The sequence below is a fragment of the Prunus mume genome, linkage group LG1, assembly GCF_029339155.1.
Source record: "Prunus mume cultivar Tortuosa linkage group LG1, ASM2933915v1, whole genome shotgun sequence".
In the NCBI taxonomy this organism is placed as follows: domain Eukaryota; kingdom Viridiplantae; phylum Streptophyta; class Magnoliopsida; order Rosales; family Rosaceae; genus Prunus; species Prunus mume.
In genome coordinates, this window is record NC_142698.1 from 12,897,040 (window position 1) to 12,913,250 (window position 16,211).

A 16,211-nucleotide genomic window follows, 5' to 3' on the forward strand; every position below is an offset into this window, starting at 1 on the left:
CAAAATATATACATAAATTGCACAAAAACCATATGTATGAATGAGGACATGTTCAGACCAAAAAAAAAAGAATGAGGACATGAATCGAAAAATAACACAATACTAACAGCCTAAGCTTGCGTTTTTGCTTTAATTTAATTACAAATCTCAGATCTTAAAATAGTTCTTCACATCCATGAAACTTCATGAGCCAGTTGAATCAAGAAAAGAAGCATATTCATATCTACCGCGATACAATATGAATGGGATATGTGTAAATTTTCCTAGGCTCTTATAACCTCCTTTCAAGTGACCACAGACTACGCAGAATTCACGATCCACATGAGAAAGGTAAAGACTATACAGAATTTACATCCCCACAACATGCTTTTAGAATATCTTTGATATCTGGATCATCCCCGGCTTCTTTATCCTACTCCAATACAAAAGCAAAAACATGAAATTACACAGTAGCCACAAATCACTAGCAAAAGAGCTCATCTTAATATCTACTTGTACATTTGGACTCATTGGTATGCTTTGAAAACTATATATGTGTGTACTTCCCTCTACTCTGTTCTCTGAATCAAAATAAATTGTCTTGTCTTATCAGCAAATATTGCCAGATTCTCTGGTGATTTAAAGTTTCAATTGGAACTTTGGAACTTGTTAGCAACAGTGTTGAATAAGTTACTGTCTTAACTCGAAAGAGAAAATCCTTCGAAGGCTCTACTTGTACAAATTGAGTCATTACATGCTTTAAGAACTATTTATGTTCTCTTAATTAAAATGGATAGTATTGGGATTATCTGGCGGTCTGAATTTTCAATCTGAACTGGTTACAACCGCATGATTAACCAACAAGTCTATTAAGTCCCAAGCAAAAAGAAGGATAGAAGACTTGCCTTGTGGATGTACAGGATGTTACTTTTACCAGGACCCGCAACTAGAATTCCACCTTGCTGCCTGCCAAACGAACAATGTCACACATGTAAATTTTGTGCTAATTACTTGCTAAAACAAAAACTGTAACAGATGATACAAAAACTTGTAAATCTTCACATGATGATACAAATCTGATACTTGTAGTAAGATGGATGTAAGGAAATACCAGCCGCCTCTGGCTACGGTGTCCTGTTCAAAAGAAAGCTTCCAGTCTTGTCGGTAACCCTCCATGTACAGCTCTAATATCTTAAGACCTGCCTAGAATTTGGTGGAAGCAACTTAGATAAGAGGTCCTACTTTCTGTAAGAAAATCTTAGAAACTTCAGAAGCACTCCTTCCAGCTATAAGTAGCTAATACATCTATGCATCGTCACATTAATAAAAAAACATACAATGTTGATTACATACTTTGGGAGTAAAGGTGGTTAAGACCCCAGAAACAAATCTTAATGCCTCATATGATGAGTGACTTGGGTCTGCATAAACTTCTGGAATGAAAAAAAAGGAAGTTCTGTGACTGGGACGCCTTTAGAGGGAGAAAAATTATAACAGAATTAGTAATAGCTTCTCTTCTGAAACTTACCTCCTTTGAACTTCGTTTGCTCAGCGAATGCTTTTCCCTACAACAAATTAATGCATATGGTTATAACAAAGGTTTATAGCATTTACACCAAACAGTAAATCAGAACAAGAAATAGATGATGAAGCCTTGGCTAGTGTGCCTTGGAAAAGTTCAATTCACAATCTAGTACAAACTACAAAGTGTTAATGATAAGAAGTGCTCTTCCGTATTTTTTCCATGTCACATGCCTGAATTTACAGGGAAATAGCCGAAATTACGAGACTCCCTCTCTTCCACAGATGGCAGATGGAAGTCATACATTAACACAGAAATGTTAGAACATGAAATCACAACCCACCTAATTAAAGATTAATTAAGCTGACATGCTTATCTATTTTGGTTAATTGTATATGATTTATAAGAGCAAACCTGATCAATGCTACCAGGTCCAATCAAAACAAGTGCCACACCAGATGCATCCATTATATCCTGTCAACATATGAAATGTGTTTAAGGCAAGCAAGCTAGAGAGGCAGTACCCTTGTGTTGTTTTAAGGCAATTAGGCATCCCCCTATTTCTGTAATTGACAAGAATCACATCCAATGATTACCATGTAGTAAAACTTATTCAAATTTGTAATGCATATAAATTTGCATCATTAAAATATAAACTAAACAAGTTGATGACAAGCATGTATCAAAGTCTATCCAGTGATAAATTATTAATGGGTAATTACCTTCTTTGATGCGAGATAGTCAGCCCGTTTGCGGCAAAATACGCATCTGAATATTAAACAAAAATTTAATTTTTAACCTATTTAGCTAAACAATTACTAATCAAGAAAAACTTAGCAGAAAATGAAATTACTGAGCAAAACTTTATTGCAGATTATACTAGTTCAACTATTAATACTAGAACATTACCCGAAATGGCGGGCAAATGCGATGACAGCTGTCCTATCTTTCCACAAATCCGAAATCGGAATTCCATTTCCATTCAAATCAAACACCTTCACCGTCTCCAATAAACTCGCTGCATCTTCACCGTTCAAAGAAGACTCGGTCCCTGTTCACATCCACGCACGATTACAACAAAATAGATAAAATATGTAATTGTTTTCTTTTCCATCAGTTTCTCGGAAACCAAACAGGCTATTAGAAAACGAAAACTTGCCTGGAGAGCCAGAGACGGCAGAGGCTACGACGTGGCTTTGCCGCGGTGAGAATTTGATCAGTCTCTTGCAGCTATTGAGACTGCCGATATTCAGATTCGAAATTACAGGTGTCGAGGCGGAATTGGTGTTCCTCTTTGGAGGGAGTGAGGTGGAGTAGAGTGTTGCAGAGGGAGTAACCGCCATGGTTTCTCAGAGGAAAGAAGCAGCCGAGTAAGTGCCGACGTTACGACCGTTGGCGTATTTCATTATTTTATGGGAAACGAGGCTACACGTGGCAACTCGTGATCTGTCCCTTCAACAAAACATTACGAACGACAAGTCGTTTTCGGTATGATAAAAAAAAAACAACGACGTTAGGGTTGCGCGGCATAAAACCAAACGCTTCTAACTTCCAACTAACTTTCTCAGTCTCTCTCCCATCTCTCTGCAAACTTCGGCATTTCAATGGCGGCGTTAACCCGCCTATCAAAGCCCTCGTTCACATCACTTTCCTCCGTCTCACGCATAAGCCGGTGCTTGTACTCGGGCATAGCACCGGAGCCCAGCTCTCATGGCGCTTCGCCATATAGCCCACGATTGGGGCCCAAGCCCAATCTCTCGGTCAAGGACCCCAAGGATCGAAACGTACAGTGGGTCTTCTTGGGCTCACCGGGCGTGGGCAAAGGCACGTACGCGAGCCGCCTGTCTAATCTCCTCGGCGTTCCTCACATCGCCACTGGAGATCTCGTCCGCGAAGAGCTCGCAGCCTCTGGGCCTCTCTCTAAAGAGGTTTTGATTCTTTTGATTGCTCGTTTCTTCTTTTTTTTTCCTCAGATCTGCATTTTTTTTTGGGTTTTGATTTTTTTTTTTTTTTGGTGTTCTTTGTGTGTGTGTTGCAGTTATCGGAGATTGTGAACCAGGGGAAGTTGGTTTCTGATGAGATTATAATAAGCTTGTTGTCGAAGAGATTGGAGGCTGGGGGAGCTAAAGGGGAACTGGGTTTTATTCTTGATGGGTTTCCTCGAACCATAAGACAAGCGGTAAGTGTCTTAGCTGTTATACACTAGTATTGTAGAGTAAGATTTGAACTGTATAATGTGATTCAAAGTAAGATGAAGCTCGTAAATTGATTATTCTTGGTTGGTTTTATGTGATCTGATTTAAACTATTTGTATTGATCAAATGAGTAATGGATTACTGAATTGGTGAAATGTGCTCAAGGATTGATTGTCTGTATGTATGTTAGGAAATATTGGAAGGGGTGACAGAGATTGACCTGGTGCTCAATCTGAAGCTCCGGGAAGATGTGTTGGTTGAGAAATGCCTTGGGAGGAGAATGTGTAGTCAGTGTGGGGGAAATTTCAATGTGGCCTCCATTAATGTTAAGGACTCGAATGGGAGTCCTGCAATTAGCATGGCTCCGCTTCTTCCACCTCCACATTGTATGTCAAAGCTTGTTACTCGAGCCGATGATACTGAAGAAGTGGTTAAACATCGGATTCATGTATACAATGAGAAGGTATTTCTTTATTTTCATATCATGATTGACCATGGAAACAGTTGAATAACATATGTAAATACAAAAGGGCTTATAGGGAAAGTGCCTTCCATTATTTTCTAGTGCTGGTTGCATGCGTATTAGGTTCCTTTGGGGGAAGAAGAGAAAATATTTTAATTTCCATGTTGTATTCAAATGTCTTTTTGATGGTTTGTATTCCTAATGGATAATGCAGAGTCGGCCTGTAGAAGAATTCTACCGTAGTCGAGGGAAACTGTTGGAGTTTGATTTGCCAGGAGGGATCCCAGAGTCTTGGCCAAAGTTGCTTGAAGTTCTTAATCTTGATGAATACAAGGAGAAGCAGTCTGCTGCAGCATGATTTGTTGCATTGCGCCTTTAAAGGTGAATATGTGATTCTCTAGACGCGTAAGGTGCGAGCTAGGGTCTATGGACACTTTCAATTTTTGGTCTGTTGTTTTCTCGTGGAGAGAATTCAGTTATATTGCATTTGAAGAGAGTCGTTCCACTAGTATTGTTTGGTTTAGGGATGATTTATTTACTAACAATTTTGTGGCAGCAATAAGCTTCAGGAGAGGAGGCTAGATAATGATACCGTATTGTTGTAACTTATGATTGATTAATATAGCAAATTGCGTCTTGTGGGGCACAATAAATGAGGGAATTTTTTGATGGCCCTCAACTTAAACTTGTTCCTATTATTTCTTTTCATTTTTGCCCCCTGCGACTTTATAAATTTATTTCAGATAAGTTTGGTATAAGATGAGCCAATCATGCTAAGATATGTTATGGTTATGATACAGGTCCATTATGGCAAGGTCTTTGGTTGTTATATAGTTTTGTTCTTCTACCTATTCTTTTCCAGATTCCTCGTGCAGCTGGCCGAGTTGATTGGCTCAAGTACTGCCAATCAGCAAGTTATCAGCTGCAGATATTGAATTTCAGCACAATACCAGCTCTTGACTGCAGAAGTTTGAGCGGTGCAAGATAGAATGTGCTGTACATTTTACCGAAGTAGTTCCTTTTTTACTTGATGTGCAATTAGGTTATAGTGATTTTGTTGTAAATCAATGTGGTTAGACTATATGCATCATGATTGTGCGTGCGTTCCCCCACGTTGTTTTGAACTGTACAGTCGTTTGGTGATATTTTGTTGCTTTCACCGACAGCAGAAACCTTGAAAGAAAGAAAGAAGAAGAAAAATTGTAGAGAAGATTCGTGTTTAATTGTTGGTGTACCTTTAACCCTTATGGTTTTCTGGTTATGGCTGGCTGCATGTTGATAGCTACGTTGCATGCACTTCCTAGTGCTTGAACGCTGCCAATCTGTCCATGACAAAGATTGTACATGTCCTTGGAGTCGCATCTGTAAATTATTCTGAAGTTACAAAGTTATATGATCTATCTAACTTAAAAGTATATATATTTTTCCCTCATTCGAAATGTTCTCCAGCCCCCTCCCTCCCCTTATCCAGTTGTTATGGCCTTTTTTATATAAAAAAATCTGGTAAAGTTTCCTGCAATCGGCCAATATGATACCTTAAACAACTGAGCATCCCGCGGTAGAAAATCCAAACAGAGCATCCGGATTCATGATATTAAGCCTTTTTTCGATTCCATCAAAGAATAAAAGTGAAGCTTGACATTTTTGATAAAGAACATTAGAGGCTGATCTGTTATGCGAAACCCTAAATTCTGTGTCACACGCAATGAATATTCCTCCTCCTCAACCTCATCCGCGCACTTCATGTTTGTTCCGGCATCCATTTTCTCCACTGGATCATGATGCATGGTTCCAAATGAAGCAATGGTTTTGTGGTGTCCGTTGAGAAGGATCTCTGTAAATCCATGGAATCGCAATAATATACTTATAGCCCAAAAGCGTCTCCTCAAGAATATGAGCAAGCTCTTTCAGACCACAGCTTTCTCTCCTCCACATAATTTTCCACCACTTCTTTATCTTTTGGCATCTTCATAGTTGGATAAGATTTGAAGGCAGTAGGGCCAGTTCCCAAAAGAAGATAAATATACGAGGGATATTCTACAAAAGGTAAGCACTATCCAGCAGGCTCTGTGCATGAAAGCTCAGAAAAGTCAATTTGTATGGGTTGTCCTTTAGCCAAAAGTACACAGTGACAACTTGAAGAGGCTCCTGCCTACCATTTTCTGAAAATTTATTATTATTGTTAGGAAGATATCTCTATCCAAAATATTAAATTATGAAATATAGAAACAGTAAGTGGGATGCTGAAAATAAAATTATAATGGATTTGTTGAGAGTTATATGATCTTAGACTTAATCCGTGATTACCCAAAAGTTCAAATCGGTTAAAAAATAATGCAGTGCAGTCCATTCTAATCTAACTTCTAAATAATTTGAATGCAAAGGCGCTTGTAATTTAAGTGTTTAACAACGTTCATTGCTACACATGAAATCATGATTCAGTTTTAGGGCATAAATTAATAACTTAAATCAACAATGTTGACAAGGGCATTTCCACATAATCATATATTTAACCATCGTGAAACTTAAATGAGACACATAAATTATATATAAAAAATGTTAGCATTACCTTTTGATTAAAAAGAATCTCATAATACATCCTATTTTAGTTTATGACTAGTAAAATTTGAAACCGATGAACTTTTTGAGAAGAAGGCAATTTAACTATTGGACAAAAAAACCAAGGAAATTACTTCTAGCATATCAAGATAGTTACCATGCACTCCTTTTTATTTTGTCTTATTCCATGAAATGGTGCACCGATGATTAAGTTTGAATGCCAATAACACTTTTCATAAGTGGCAATATAAATCAAAGATTTTTTTTTTTTTTAAGGATCTTTCCTATTGAGAAGGCGATAATATGCTAAACTCTCACCTATTATACAAATACTAAAACTCGAAACTAAAACCTTGTAAAATGGAGCAATTGCTCTAAACCGCTAATAGTGTTGTGTTCTTTGCAAATCAAAGAAAATCTTAAACCAGGCCCCAAGTGTTGCTTGCAAGTTGCAACACCTTATTTAGATATTTGAGGATATTTTTTACTCGTATGACGTGCCAAATATTCAGACTCAGAAAAGCAAATGGCCCAAGCGTGTGGACAACTAACGAAAATTTAACACGTCACAACCGCCACTTCCACCAGTACCAACCACATGGAAGATATTTGGCGAGTAGGTAATCCACGAAAGCGACGTTTCCCCTTCCGGTACTCGCCATCCAATATCGCCACGTGTCGCAAACCAGATCTCCGAGATCTTCAGAAGTGCCAAGCGAGCCCTTGCACTCACTGCTTTAGATTTCGTCCACCTCAGCAGGCCTCGGCCCCATTTTCTGCCAAGCTGGAAATATCTCGCATCTGACATGGCGTTCTCGAACGTTCTACTTCTACTGCATCTCCACCCTTATTTTGTCCACATCATCAGTCGCTGAGCTCATCTCGCAGCTCCATATCTTTTACTCATCTCTCTCTCTCTCTCTCTCTCTCTCTCCCCCCTGGACGAAAGGATCGCCGATTATCTCTCTCGTAACTGTTTGCAGTCTGATGTTTCTTAGTCCAGTCAAGCTTGTCCCAACTCTGCAAAGATAGTACAAAAATATCTAAGAAATATCCAAATTCACATATTTTTTGAAGATCCAAACTAAGATTTTCGGAATTATTGTTTGACCATTTTTTTTTTTTAGTACAATGATTTTCTTGGTAATTTCGGTTTGGATCTAGCTCAATTATGGCGGTTAATGAAGCTTTGCAGGTGATTTCTTCCATGTTACTTCTTTGATTTTATACTTCTCTTCTCTGTTTTTGTTTTTTTGTTTTTTTTTTATTGCTTTGAATTATATATACTTGGCTACTCTGGTTTAGATAATTTGAAGCTCATCTAGGTTCATCCATATCATTTATAGTTGTTGAAGATAGGTGCTATGTGAGATTTTTAAATCATCATTTCTGTTGATTCTCTGCATCTTTCAATTATTTGTAGATTAGTAGTGTTCCAAGTTCTCAATTTCAAATTGTTCGGATTTTTTTTAAAAAAAATTGTGCATACTGGTATCATCTTATCTTTAAAAGAAAGAATTTGATGTTAATGCTTTATGGTGTATTTTTTTTACTGATATGGTGTTCTGGTCTTACAGGGTGAAAGCAATTTGTTGGGTTTCAAGCCATTTTTAGCCAGCTAACAACATCTGGTGTAAATTGTCATCACTTGTATATATATTCGGTTATGGGTTATCATTTGACATCACTTTGTAACCGGTGAATACCCATTGTGTTAGGTTTAGAAGGGTCTGTAGTTGCAGAGGTTTGGTTTTTGCAGCCAACGCTATGCGCCATTCTTTTTCCCGATTCAAGAAGTTTTTTTTTCAATCTGAACTTGGGCCGTTTTTATTACTAGTCTTTTGTCTGACTGATAGAGTATCCTGATGAGTGTTGATAGTGATGAGGATAGGCAACTGCTGGAGCTGAATCACCGTTCATGGGACGGGAAGGAAAGGGTTAAGAATGGAGTGGTGGATGAGGAAGGAAGGTTAGTTGAGGAAGATGAGTCGAAAAGTAATGGAATAGCTGGAGATGTAAACGGTGGGGAAGGAGGGGGTGTTCAAGTCCAGGCTGTTAAGCAACAGCCTCAAGGGTCAACGGTTTGCTGGGAAAGGTTTCTACATGTTAGATCTCTTAAGGTTTTACTGGTGGAATATGATGATTGTACTCGCCATGTTGTCACTGCACTGCTTCGCAATTGCAGTTATGAAGGTTAGTGATTTGGCTTCTGAGACACCTAATGCTTCACATGCATGACTATATCCAGACACTGCTGTTTATGAAAAAGTGAATTTCGGGTTGAGTTTCCTGTTAACTTGACTTTCAGGGTTCACATGTACAAGCTTTTGTATTTTGTCGTTTTTAATGTGGATGCTATGATCTTTCATGCTTGATATGCTTTTGTGATTACTGGAAAGCATAGATGTATATGTTGTTGCATTTGAAATAAAAAATAAAAAAAATAAATGTTAGTTTTCCGTCATTTGCAAAATACATGATATCTGTATCCATATATCTCTTTTATTTCACATGCACACACACAAATATCATATATTTACTTGGTGCATCAATTACATCCTTTTTGTATATTTATCTTTTAAAATCCAGGATTTGATTCTTAATTCTTCGTATTTTCAGTGATTGCAGCAGCAAATGGATTGCAAGCATGGAAGATTCTTGAAGATTTGACTAATCATGTTGATCTAGTCTTAACTGAGGTAGTTATGCCATGCTTATCCGGTGTTGGTCTTTTAAACAAGATTATGAGCCATAAGACGAGGAAAAATGTTCCTGTGATTAGTAAGTTTTTTTATTTTATTTATTTTTATGCCCATCTCAATAACAGTTGTATTGAGTAGTGATACTCTGTTATAAGTTTTGAGTTATGCCAACTTAGAAACTATTTTGAGATTTGTGTGCAGTGATGTCATCTCATGATTCAATGGGTCTCGTCTTTAAGTGTTTGTCAAAGGGTGCTGTTGACTTTTTAGTGAAGCCTATACGAAAGAATGAGCTTAAGAACCTCTGGCAGCACATTTGGAGGAGATGCCATAGTGTGAGTCATTATGACTTTCCATTCTGGTATTAGAATGCTTGCCCACAAGTCTTTGTACTGCTGTCAGTTCTTTGTATTTTCCTATTTTTTACCTTCATCAACCGATTATTAAAAAGTAGTTTTCACTTCACATGCTTTACTTTTCTCCTGTTTTGTGAAGGGTCTTTTTTTTCTCTTGAGATTATTGTTGAGCAGTGCCGTTGTTAATGAGAAGACCTTTTTATTTATATGATGATATTACATAAGGTTATATTAAATATGTTTGCTTAATGGTTAGTAATTTTGTTTCACAGTTTATACTATGTTTCTTAATTTTCTTTGTATGACTAGTATCTAAACTTTCTTTCAGTCTAGTGGTAGTGGAACTGGAAGTGAAAGCGGCACACAAACTCAAAAGTCTGTAAGATCAAAAAGTGTTGCAAAGTCTGAGAACAATAGTGGAAGCAATGACGAGGAAGATAATGAGAGCACTGGTTTGAATGTTGGAGATGGAAGTGACAATGGGAGTGGCACTCAGGTATGCTAGTTATTGGATACTAATGATCTTGGATGGTGCATGCCCATTATTTGAATTTTCACATTAGTCAGGAGAAGGGAATGTATACTCCTCTCAATAGAATAATTGCAGCTTTACTTCTTTTCGGATGTGTGCATCAGTTACTCTTGTTTTGCAGCTCTTATTCTTAAGTTGCTAAAGGGATTGATAATGCTGGTCCTGCTGAGGATAGCGTATGATTTAATTCTTTTTAACTGAATTGTAAGTGTTTCTGTATTAGGTTTTCAGAAACTGATGACGGGTTTACTATCCTGTAAGATAGCTTGTAATTGCCTTTTGCTTGTTTATAGTGTTGACTCGTAACTCTAGAGTCCAGACTTAGTTATTATGAGAGTCCTAGAAAGTACAGGTTACTGTTTTAGTAATGTAAGTACTGTAGTTAGTTATGCATATTAAAGTCAATACTAAACAGTGCCTAATGGTAATCAATGGAAGTTCCTCCAATAACTCTTGTTTAGTAGGTTTCAAATTGTGAACAGGTTCACACCAGTAAAGGAGCATTGCTGTCAATCAATTTAAGGATTAGTCCACAATTTTGCAGATATGCAAAAGAATATAACACTTGGGATAAATTTTTTTTTCTTTATTTTTTTTTTTTGGACGAGTAACACGGATCATCACCTCAAAGAAAAAATTAAGAAAATAAAGTCATAGAATGACTCATAGATGTGTACACTGCAGTCTCACTGTGTTAGTGTTTCATTTTACAGAGTTCCTGGACAAAAAAAGCTGTAGAAGTTGACAGTCCGCGACAAGTGTTCTCATGGCACCAGGTAGCTGAGTGTCCTGATAGTACTTGTGCCCAAGTAGTTCACTCAAACGCTGAATCACTTGGTAACAAATTGGTCCCTCCAGCTGCAACAAGGGAGTGCCAACAACAGAAGGAGCATGGTATTCCCGGAATTATCTAAACCTGTGTGGTTCTGTACATTCTATTCAAATGTTATTATGCAGTTTTCCTTATATAAGATGTTTGTGTGTGTGTGTGCGCACGCACACACATATATGTACTTGTTTTATTTTCTTAGTGATTAGGCTGTTTTTTCCATTCAGACAACTTTGCAATGGGAAAAGATCTAGAGATAGGCCTATCCAGTAATAGAGATTTACAGCGTCAGCACGCAAATGACTTTTCAACCAAACCAGCAGGAACAAGACAGAATAATCTGATTGAGATAGGTTCCGGTGAATTTGACCACCAGATTGATAAGGGGCAGCTGAAGTTCAACTATGAGAGTCCTTCCAGTAAGCCAAAGTATGATGGTGCTACTATAACAGGTGTTGTCACCGATCCCACCGATCCCCTGATGGACAGCACACAATTCGAAGCTTCTAACAGACAGTATAAGGCCTTAGACAGAAGCACTAAAGCCAATAGTAATACTCATGAACCATCCGTGGAGCTCAGTTTGAAAAGACTTAGAGGAGTTAAAGGCACTGAGACAACAGTACAGGATGACCGCAATGTCTTAAGACGTTCAGACTCTTCAGCCTTTTCAAGGTATGAGGAACATAAGGACTTGATATTGCTATTGTCTACTGATAAGGTGGAAGTTTGAAACAGTTGTCTTGTACGTTCTCTTGAAATTTCTAAGTGGTTACCCTTACCATATTTCCCTGTGCAGGTATAATGCAGCCTCAAATGCTAACAAGGCTCCTTCTGGGCATGTTGGAAGCAACTCTCCACAAGATAATAGTGGGGAAGTTACAAAAAAGGAATTTTTTCGTGATATTCGACCTCATTCAAGCGAAAACCCTCCCAATCAATCCTCGAATGGAGGCAGCAATAACATTGATATGGGCTCCACAACTAATAACGATGTTCCCAAAACTCAAGTTATAAACAAGTCAGCAGCAGCATCCACTGTCCAACTTTTGCATCCATCGTCTGCTTTCCATCCTGTGAAAAAGGACCTTAAGAGTGCTACCCAGCAAGTTTTAGTAGATAATGCTAATAATGTGGCAACAACAGTATTGGCCCAATCAAGAGATGCCCAGAAGCGACTCCAAATTCAGAACCTCCATCATGATTATGATCACTGTCAGGTCCATCACCATGTTGTCCACACCATGCAAGGACAACACCTGCCTGAGCATAATGATTTATCTTTGAAGAAATTGGCTGCGGCTGCTCCGCATTGTGGATCGTCCAATGTTCTGAGTGGGCCTGTTGAAGGTAATCCTGGAAATTACAGTGTCAACGGAAGTGCTTCAGGCAGTAACCATGGGAGCAATGGGCAAAACGGCAGCAGCACTGGAAAAAATGTAGGTGGTACAAACATGGAAAGTGATGTTGCTGGGAAAAGTGGAAGTGGTGATGCTAGCGGAAACCAGAGTGGAAATAGAGTAGATGAAAACAAGGTCAAGCAGAGAGAAGCTGCCTTGACCAAGTTTCGTCAGAAAAGAAAAGAGAGATGCTTCCGGAAAAAGGTGACTAATTTTCAGTTGTTTCATCCTAATGCTAGATCTTAATAAGTGGTTTAGGAATAATTTAGGTGTTCCTCCTTGAAATTGTTTTTTAAATTACCTCCACTCATTTCTTCTCCCTATTTTCATTTCAAAAATTTCTTATACGTATTTGCTTTTCCAAGGAAGGCTTGTTAAATTGAGTTCTTCCTGTTTGCGCAACATTGGTGTGAATCGAGTAAGTTAAGTCTCTTAAATGCCTCCTGTCTTGCATGGTTGGTTTCCTTTAGAATATTTGAACAGAACTCATCAAAACAGAAAAGAAATGTAGACGGGTTTGCTGAATTTGGTTTTTGGTTGGTTTTTCAGGTTCGGTATCAAAGCAGAAAGAAACTGGCAGAACAACGACCTCGCATTCGGGGACAATTTGTGCGGCAGACGGTGAGCGAGAACACGGTCAGGACAACAGATAGCTAATCCAACACTTTCGATGAAATAGGGTTGAAATTCGGTGTACTTGTGAGTTGTTATCAGTTAAATGTATATGTACATTTCTTGTAACTCTTATGAGCGAGGTGCATAGTAAATATTCATGTAGAGTTGGAGGTGTTGGAGGTGAGAACTCTAAGACAGACCACACCTTGAGATGCATTCCGTTATTGTGGATTTCAAGATGCTTCTTTTACACAGGAGGCCATCAGCTTTATGCGATCAGAGTCTTTCTATTTGGTGTGTGGTTATTTTTTGACCCTACCCTGGCAGTTATGGAAATTTCTTTTCCTTTTAAAAGAAGAAGAAAAAAAGAATCCTTTTAATTCCTTCTCTAGATTCTATGTTATTCTAAATGCTATTTTGTCGTCTTCATTATTTTTTTACAAATTTATAAATAAACCTAATCTTAGACATGTATTTATAAAAAAACTCAAACACTATTTAAACATAGAAACACACTCAAAATCAACTCTAAAATCAACTTTTTGGGTGTGTTTATAAATGGGTTTTGAGTGTGTGTAATGATGGGTTTTGGGTGTGTTTATATGTTTAAATAGTGCTTGAGTTTTTTTTATAATTTCAGACTTCATTTTGGGTGTTTGTGAAACTCCCTTGTTTTTTCCCCAAATCTCATATTTTTCTCTTCCTTCTTCCCTTCTATTTCTGTGGACTGCGCCAAGCAATGGGTGTTCTCTGGCTTCCAGCTGACAGTACTTAAAGAGACGATCTGGGCCAGGCCCAAGCTTATTTGTGATTGGTTTTGTTTTGGTCCTTGGACCTCAACTGTACCCAAAAAATAAAAGAAAAGAAAAAACCACCTTAAAACACAATTGAATCATCATCATCCTACCTCGACATGCAATGCTTTTTACTTGTAATGGTCAACAAATGAAAATTAATTCTACCAGAAGTTTGTTTTTTCCCACGTTCAGAGCCAGAGTTCTTAAGAATGGCAAACTGAGAGTCAAACTTTTATTGTGGACATAGATGTAAATGTTCTATCACTAAAGTTATAAGCGCTTATGTAATCGGTTTGACTTACAGCATAGGTGCCAGTAACACATTCCTTTCCTTTTTTGTTTTTGCTGGTATATCTATTAGTTTGGGGATTAAAGAATGTAGATTGTAAATTCAGAACCCGTGAGCCTTGTTTGTGGACAAATGCGATGCTTTGCTTGTTTTTTTCTCCATTGTATGTGGGAATGTCTTAAAGTTTCTATTCATTGGTCGGTTTCAGGACTGTGCATTCTTCCCGTGCCACATGAACAATCCAAAAGAAAAAAGAAGCCGGCCAGCTCATTGCTAGCAGCACTATAAAAAAAATACAAAATTAAAGCATCTTTCAGGATTAAAAAAGTATAAAAAAATATGTAAATTAATGACGTAATTATTCAATTTACCACCAAATCAAAACCCAAAAGACATAACGCCAACCAGCAAACAAACAACGTAGCAAAACCTAACGGCTAAAAAACAAAGTAAAAAAGACGAAACACAATTACACACAACAACAAGGCCCTTACAGAAGAGGAGAATAAAAGTACACACAAAGTTCAACCAACTAAGGCGCTGAAACTGGAAATTCTGATGATCCACATTACATAGTATTTTAAAACAATCTAAATATTTCCGAATCCAACCAACACAGTTTGTCTAATTCTAGTATCACTTTGTCCTAAGATGATCTGACACATAGTTAAGTGATTATAAGTAAAAGCATCTTATATAGTCTTTGTATCCAAATTGCATCTTAAGTTTTAACTGTTCGAACGATATATACATATATATTTAACAATACATGAAATTTGAACTTGTCACACTTCCAACAAAGCGAAGACTAGATATTTTTATTAACATCATCGCACTTAACCGATTTGGATAGGAAGCGATGTACTCCTTGTTGAGGGTCTTTTAGAGCATTCAAAAATGGTATTCAATTGATAAACTGAGGAAGATTAATCTAATCAATATACTAATTAATATAATTATGTACGAAACTTTTAAAAATACATAGTAGTAATAAGTTTCACTGGTGCTATGATCCTGTAGCTGTGTGACCATTTCACTGACGTGTGGAGACCGCACCATATATTAATGTTACCATACGATTTGTTTGACAAATCTTTATTTCGTGGAAGAATTGTGGCCATGTTCATAATTGGTATATTGAAAACTTAGAATGATTTTATGGTACCAGGGACAGTAGTAGCCCATCCTAGGTTGATTCTAGTCATGGTGCCCAAGTAAGAGACCTTACCTAACTCACTAGTGGCTCTTGACTAGCTAACCTATGGTGAACCTACCACATCAAATGTGATCTTTGAGAAATTTTAGAATTAAGGCTGCCTATTTAGAGTAGCACATGAATTAATGGTTAACAGTTATTTACATATACGCAGATGGTTGAATTTAACATTCCTATCCTATACAGTGTTATTTTAAACGAGTAACATGTTCTTTAAGATATACGTATAAGCTTCATTCATTTTTTATTGTCACATGTATAATGATTAACAATTTTTGCATGTGTGAACGAGTGATCCTATCATTCATCTGCAGTGTTATTTTAACAGATTCCTTATCTTAATTAGGATGTGTGAAGAGCTTAATTCGTTTTTGGCTAACATAGACTATTCGCAATGACTTTGTTACCTCATTTGGTTCTCTGTAGGGATGTCAAGTTTGCCATATAAAGATTTTAATAACCTTTGATAAAGGATAAAAGGCAGGCTTTGTATATGAATTGATATTGGAAGCAGGCGGTGGCTGACCACTTCCATTTACCTACCGACTATGGCACTGCATAGTTGGAAAATAAAATCAAAACCAGACCAGTGTGGCCACTAATAACATGTTTTTCAACGCAACAAGAAAATCCCCAAAATTGTCTTATGCAGACAACAAAAATGGCCCTCTATCTCTAAAGTTGTCATCATCACATACTCTAAAATCCAAAATTTATATATATATGTGTAGATTTTTTTCTATGTGGACGTTTGGAT

At 37.4% G+C, this 16,211-nt stretch overlaps 3 protein-coding genes across 10 annotated transcripts; 2 read left to right on the plus strand and 1 right to left on the minus strand.

The window, feature by feature from the left end:
* Positions 1-103: 103 nt before the first annotated feature.
* Positions 104-2,945, minus strand: LOC103340440 (Thioredoxin superfamily protein). Of its 2 annotated transcripts, XM_089044712.1 has the most exons (9): positions 2,661-2,905; positions 2,411-2,552; positions 2,224-2,269; positions 1,916-1,975; positions 1,508-1,544; positions 1,333-1,412; positions 1,091-1,182; positions 885-945; positions 104-412 (listed from the first exon to the last, which is right to left on the minus strand). In XM_089044712.1, exons 1-9 carry the CDS (start codon positions 2,842-2,844, stop codon positions 338-340), a joined length of 777 nt encoding a protein of 258 aa, XP_088900838.1. In that variant the 5' UTR covers positions 2,845-2,905; the 3' UTR covers positions 104-337. The 2 variants fall into 2 exon arrangements, with proteins under 2 accessions (XP_088900838.1, XP_088900842.1); XM_089044716.1 differs by lacking the exon at positions 1,916-1,975 and having other exon boundaries at positions 2,661-2,945.
* A 75-nt stretch (positions 2,946-3,020) lies between these two features.
* LOC103340450 (adenylate kinase 1, chloroplastic) lies at positions 3,021-5,591 on the plus strand. 4 transcript variants are annotated; one of them, XM_016796703.2, is made up of 5 exons: positions 3,036-3,429; positions 3,540-3,680; positions 3,887-4,159; positions 4,374-4,540; positions 5,022-5,591. In XM_016796703.2, exons 1-4 carry the CDS (start codon positions 3,106-3,108, stop codon positions 4,515-4,517), a joined length of 882 nt encoding a protein of 293 aa, XP_016652189.2. In that variant the 5' UTR covers positions 3,036-3,105; the 3' UTR covers positions 4,518-4,540; positions 5,022-5,591. The 4 variants fall into 4 exon arrangements, with proteins under 4 accessions (XP_088900828.1, XP_016652189.2, XP_088900834.1 ...); XM_089044708.1 differs by having other exon boundaries at positions 5,329-5,591; XM_016796702.2 differs by having other exon boundaries at positions 3,037-3,429; positions 4,960-5,591.
* A 1,988-nt stretch (positions 5,592-7,579) lies between these two features.
* Positions 7,580-13,442, plus strand: PRR7 (pseudo-response regulator 7). 4 transcript variants are annotated; one of them, XM_008243847.3, is made up of 10 exons: positions 7,580-7,913; positions 8,296-8,911; positions 9,338-9,499; positions 9,622-9,755; positions 10,105-10,272; positions 11,022-11,202; positions 11,365-11,812; positions 11,937-12,741; positions 12,903-12,955; positions 13,087-13,442. In XM_008243847.3, exons 2-9 carry the CDS (start codon positions 8,584-8,586, stop codon positions 12,918-12,920), a joined length of 2,244 nt encoding a protein of 747 aa, XP_008242069.2. In that variant the 5' UTR covers positions 7,580-7,913; positions 8,296-8,583; the 3' UTR covers positions 12,921-12,955; positions 13,087-13,442. The 4 variants fall into 4 exon arrangements, with proteins under 4 accessions (XP_008242069.2, XP_008242075.2, XP_008242056.2 ...); XM_008243853.3 differs by having other exon boundaries at positions 12,907-12,955; XM_008243834.3 differs by lacking the exon at positions 12,903-12,955.
* Positions 13,443-16,211: the final 2,769 nt, after the last annotated feature.

Excerpts from the sequence above, each read along its gene's own strand:
- LOC103340440 (XM_089044712.1), bottom strand. The coding sequence starts at position 2,844 with ATGGCGGTTACTCCCTCTGCAACACTCTACTCCACCTCACTCCCTCCA. Across the intron at positions 1,976-2,223 it reads ACTATCTCGCATCAAAGAAG|GATATAATGGATGCATCTGG; the intron begins GTAATTACCCAT and ends ATATGTTGACAG. Across the intron at positions 413-884 it reads ACATCCTGTACATCCACAAG|GATAAAGAAGCCGGGGATGA; the intron begins GCAAGTCTTCTA and ends GTATTGGAGTAG.
- LOC103340450 (XM_089044702.1), top strand. The coding sequence starts at position 3,106 with ATGGCGGCGTTAACCCGCCTATCAAAGCCCTCGTTCACATCACTTTCC. Across the intron at positions 3,430-3,539 it reads CTGGGCCTCTCTCTAAAGAG|TTATCGGAGATTGTGAACCA; the intron begins GTTTTGATTCTT and ends TGTGTGTTGCAG. Across the intron at positions 4,160-4,373 it reads TTCATGTATACAATGAGAAG|AGTCGGCCTGTAGAAGAATT; the intron begins GTATTTCTTTAT and ends TGGATAATGCAG.
- PRR7 (XM_008243834.3), top strand. The coding sequence starts at position 8,584 with ATGAGTGTTGATAGTGATGAGGATAGGCAACTGCTGGAGCTGAATCAC. Across the intron at positions 10,273-11,021 it reads ACAATGGGAGTGGCACTCAG|AGTTCCTGGACAAAAAAAGC; the intron begins GTATGCTAGTTA and ends TTCATTTTACAG. Across the intron at positions 11,813-11,936 it reads GACTCTTCAGCCTTTTCAAG|GTATAATGCAGCCTCAAATG; the intron begins GTATGAGGAACA and ends TTCCCTGTGCAG.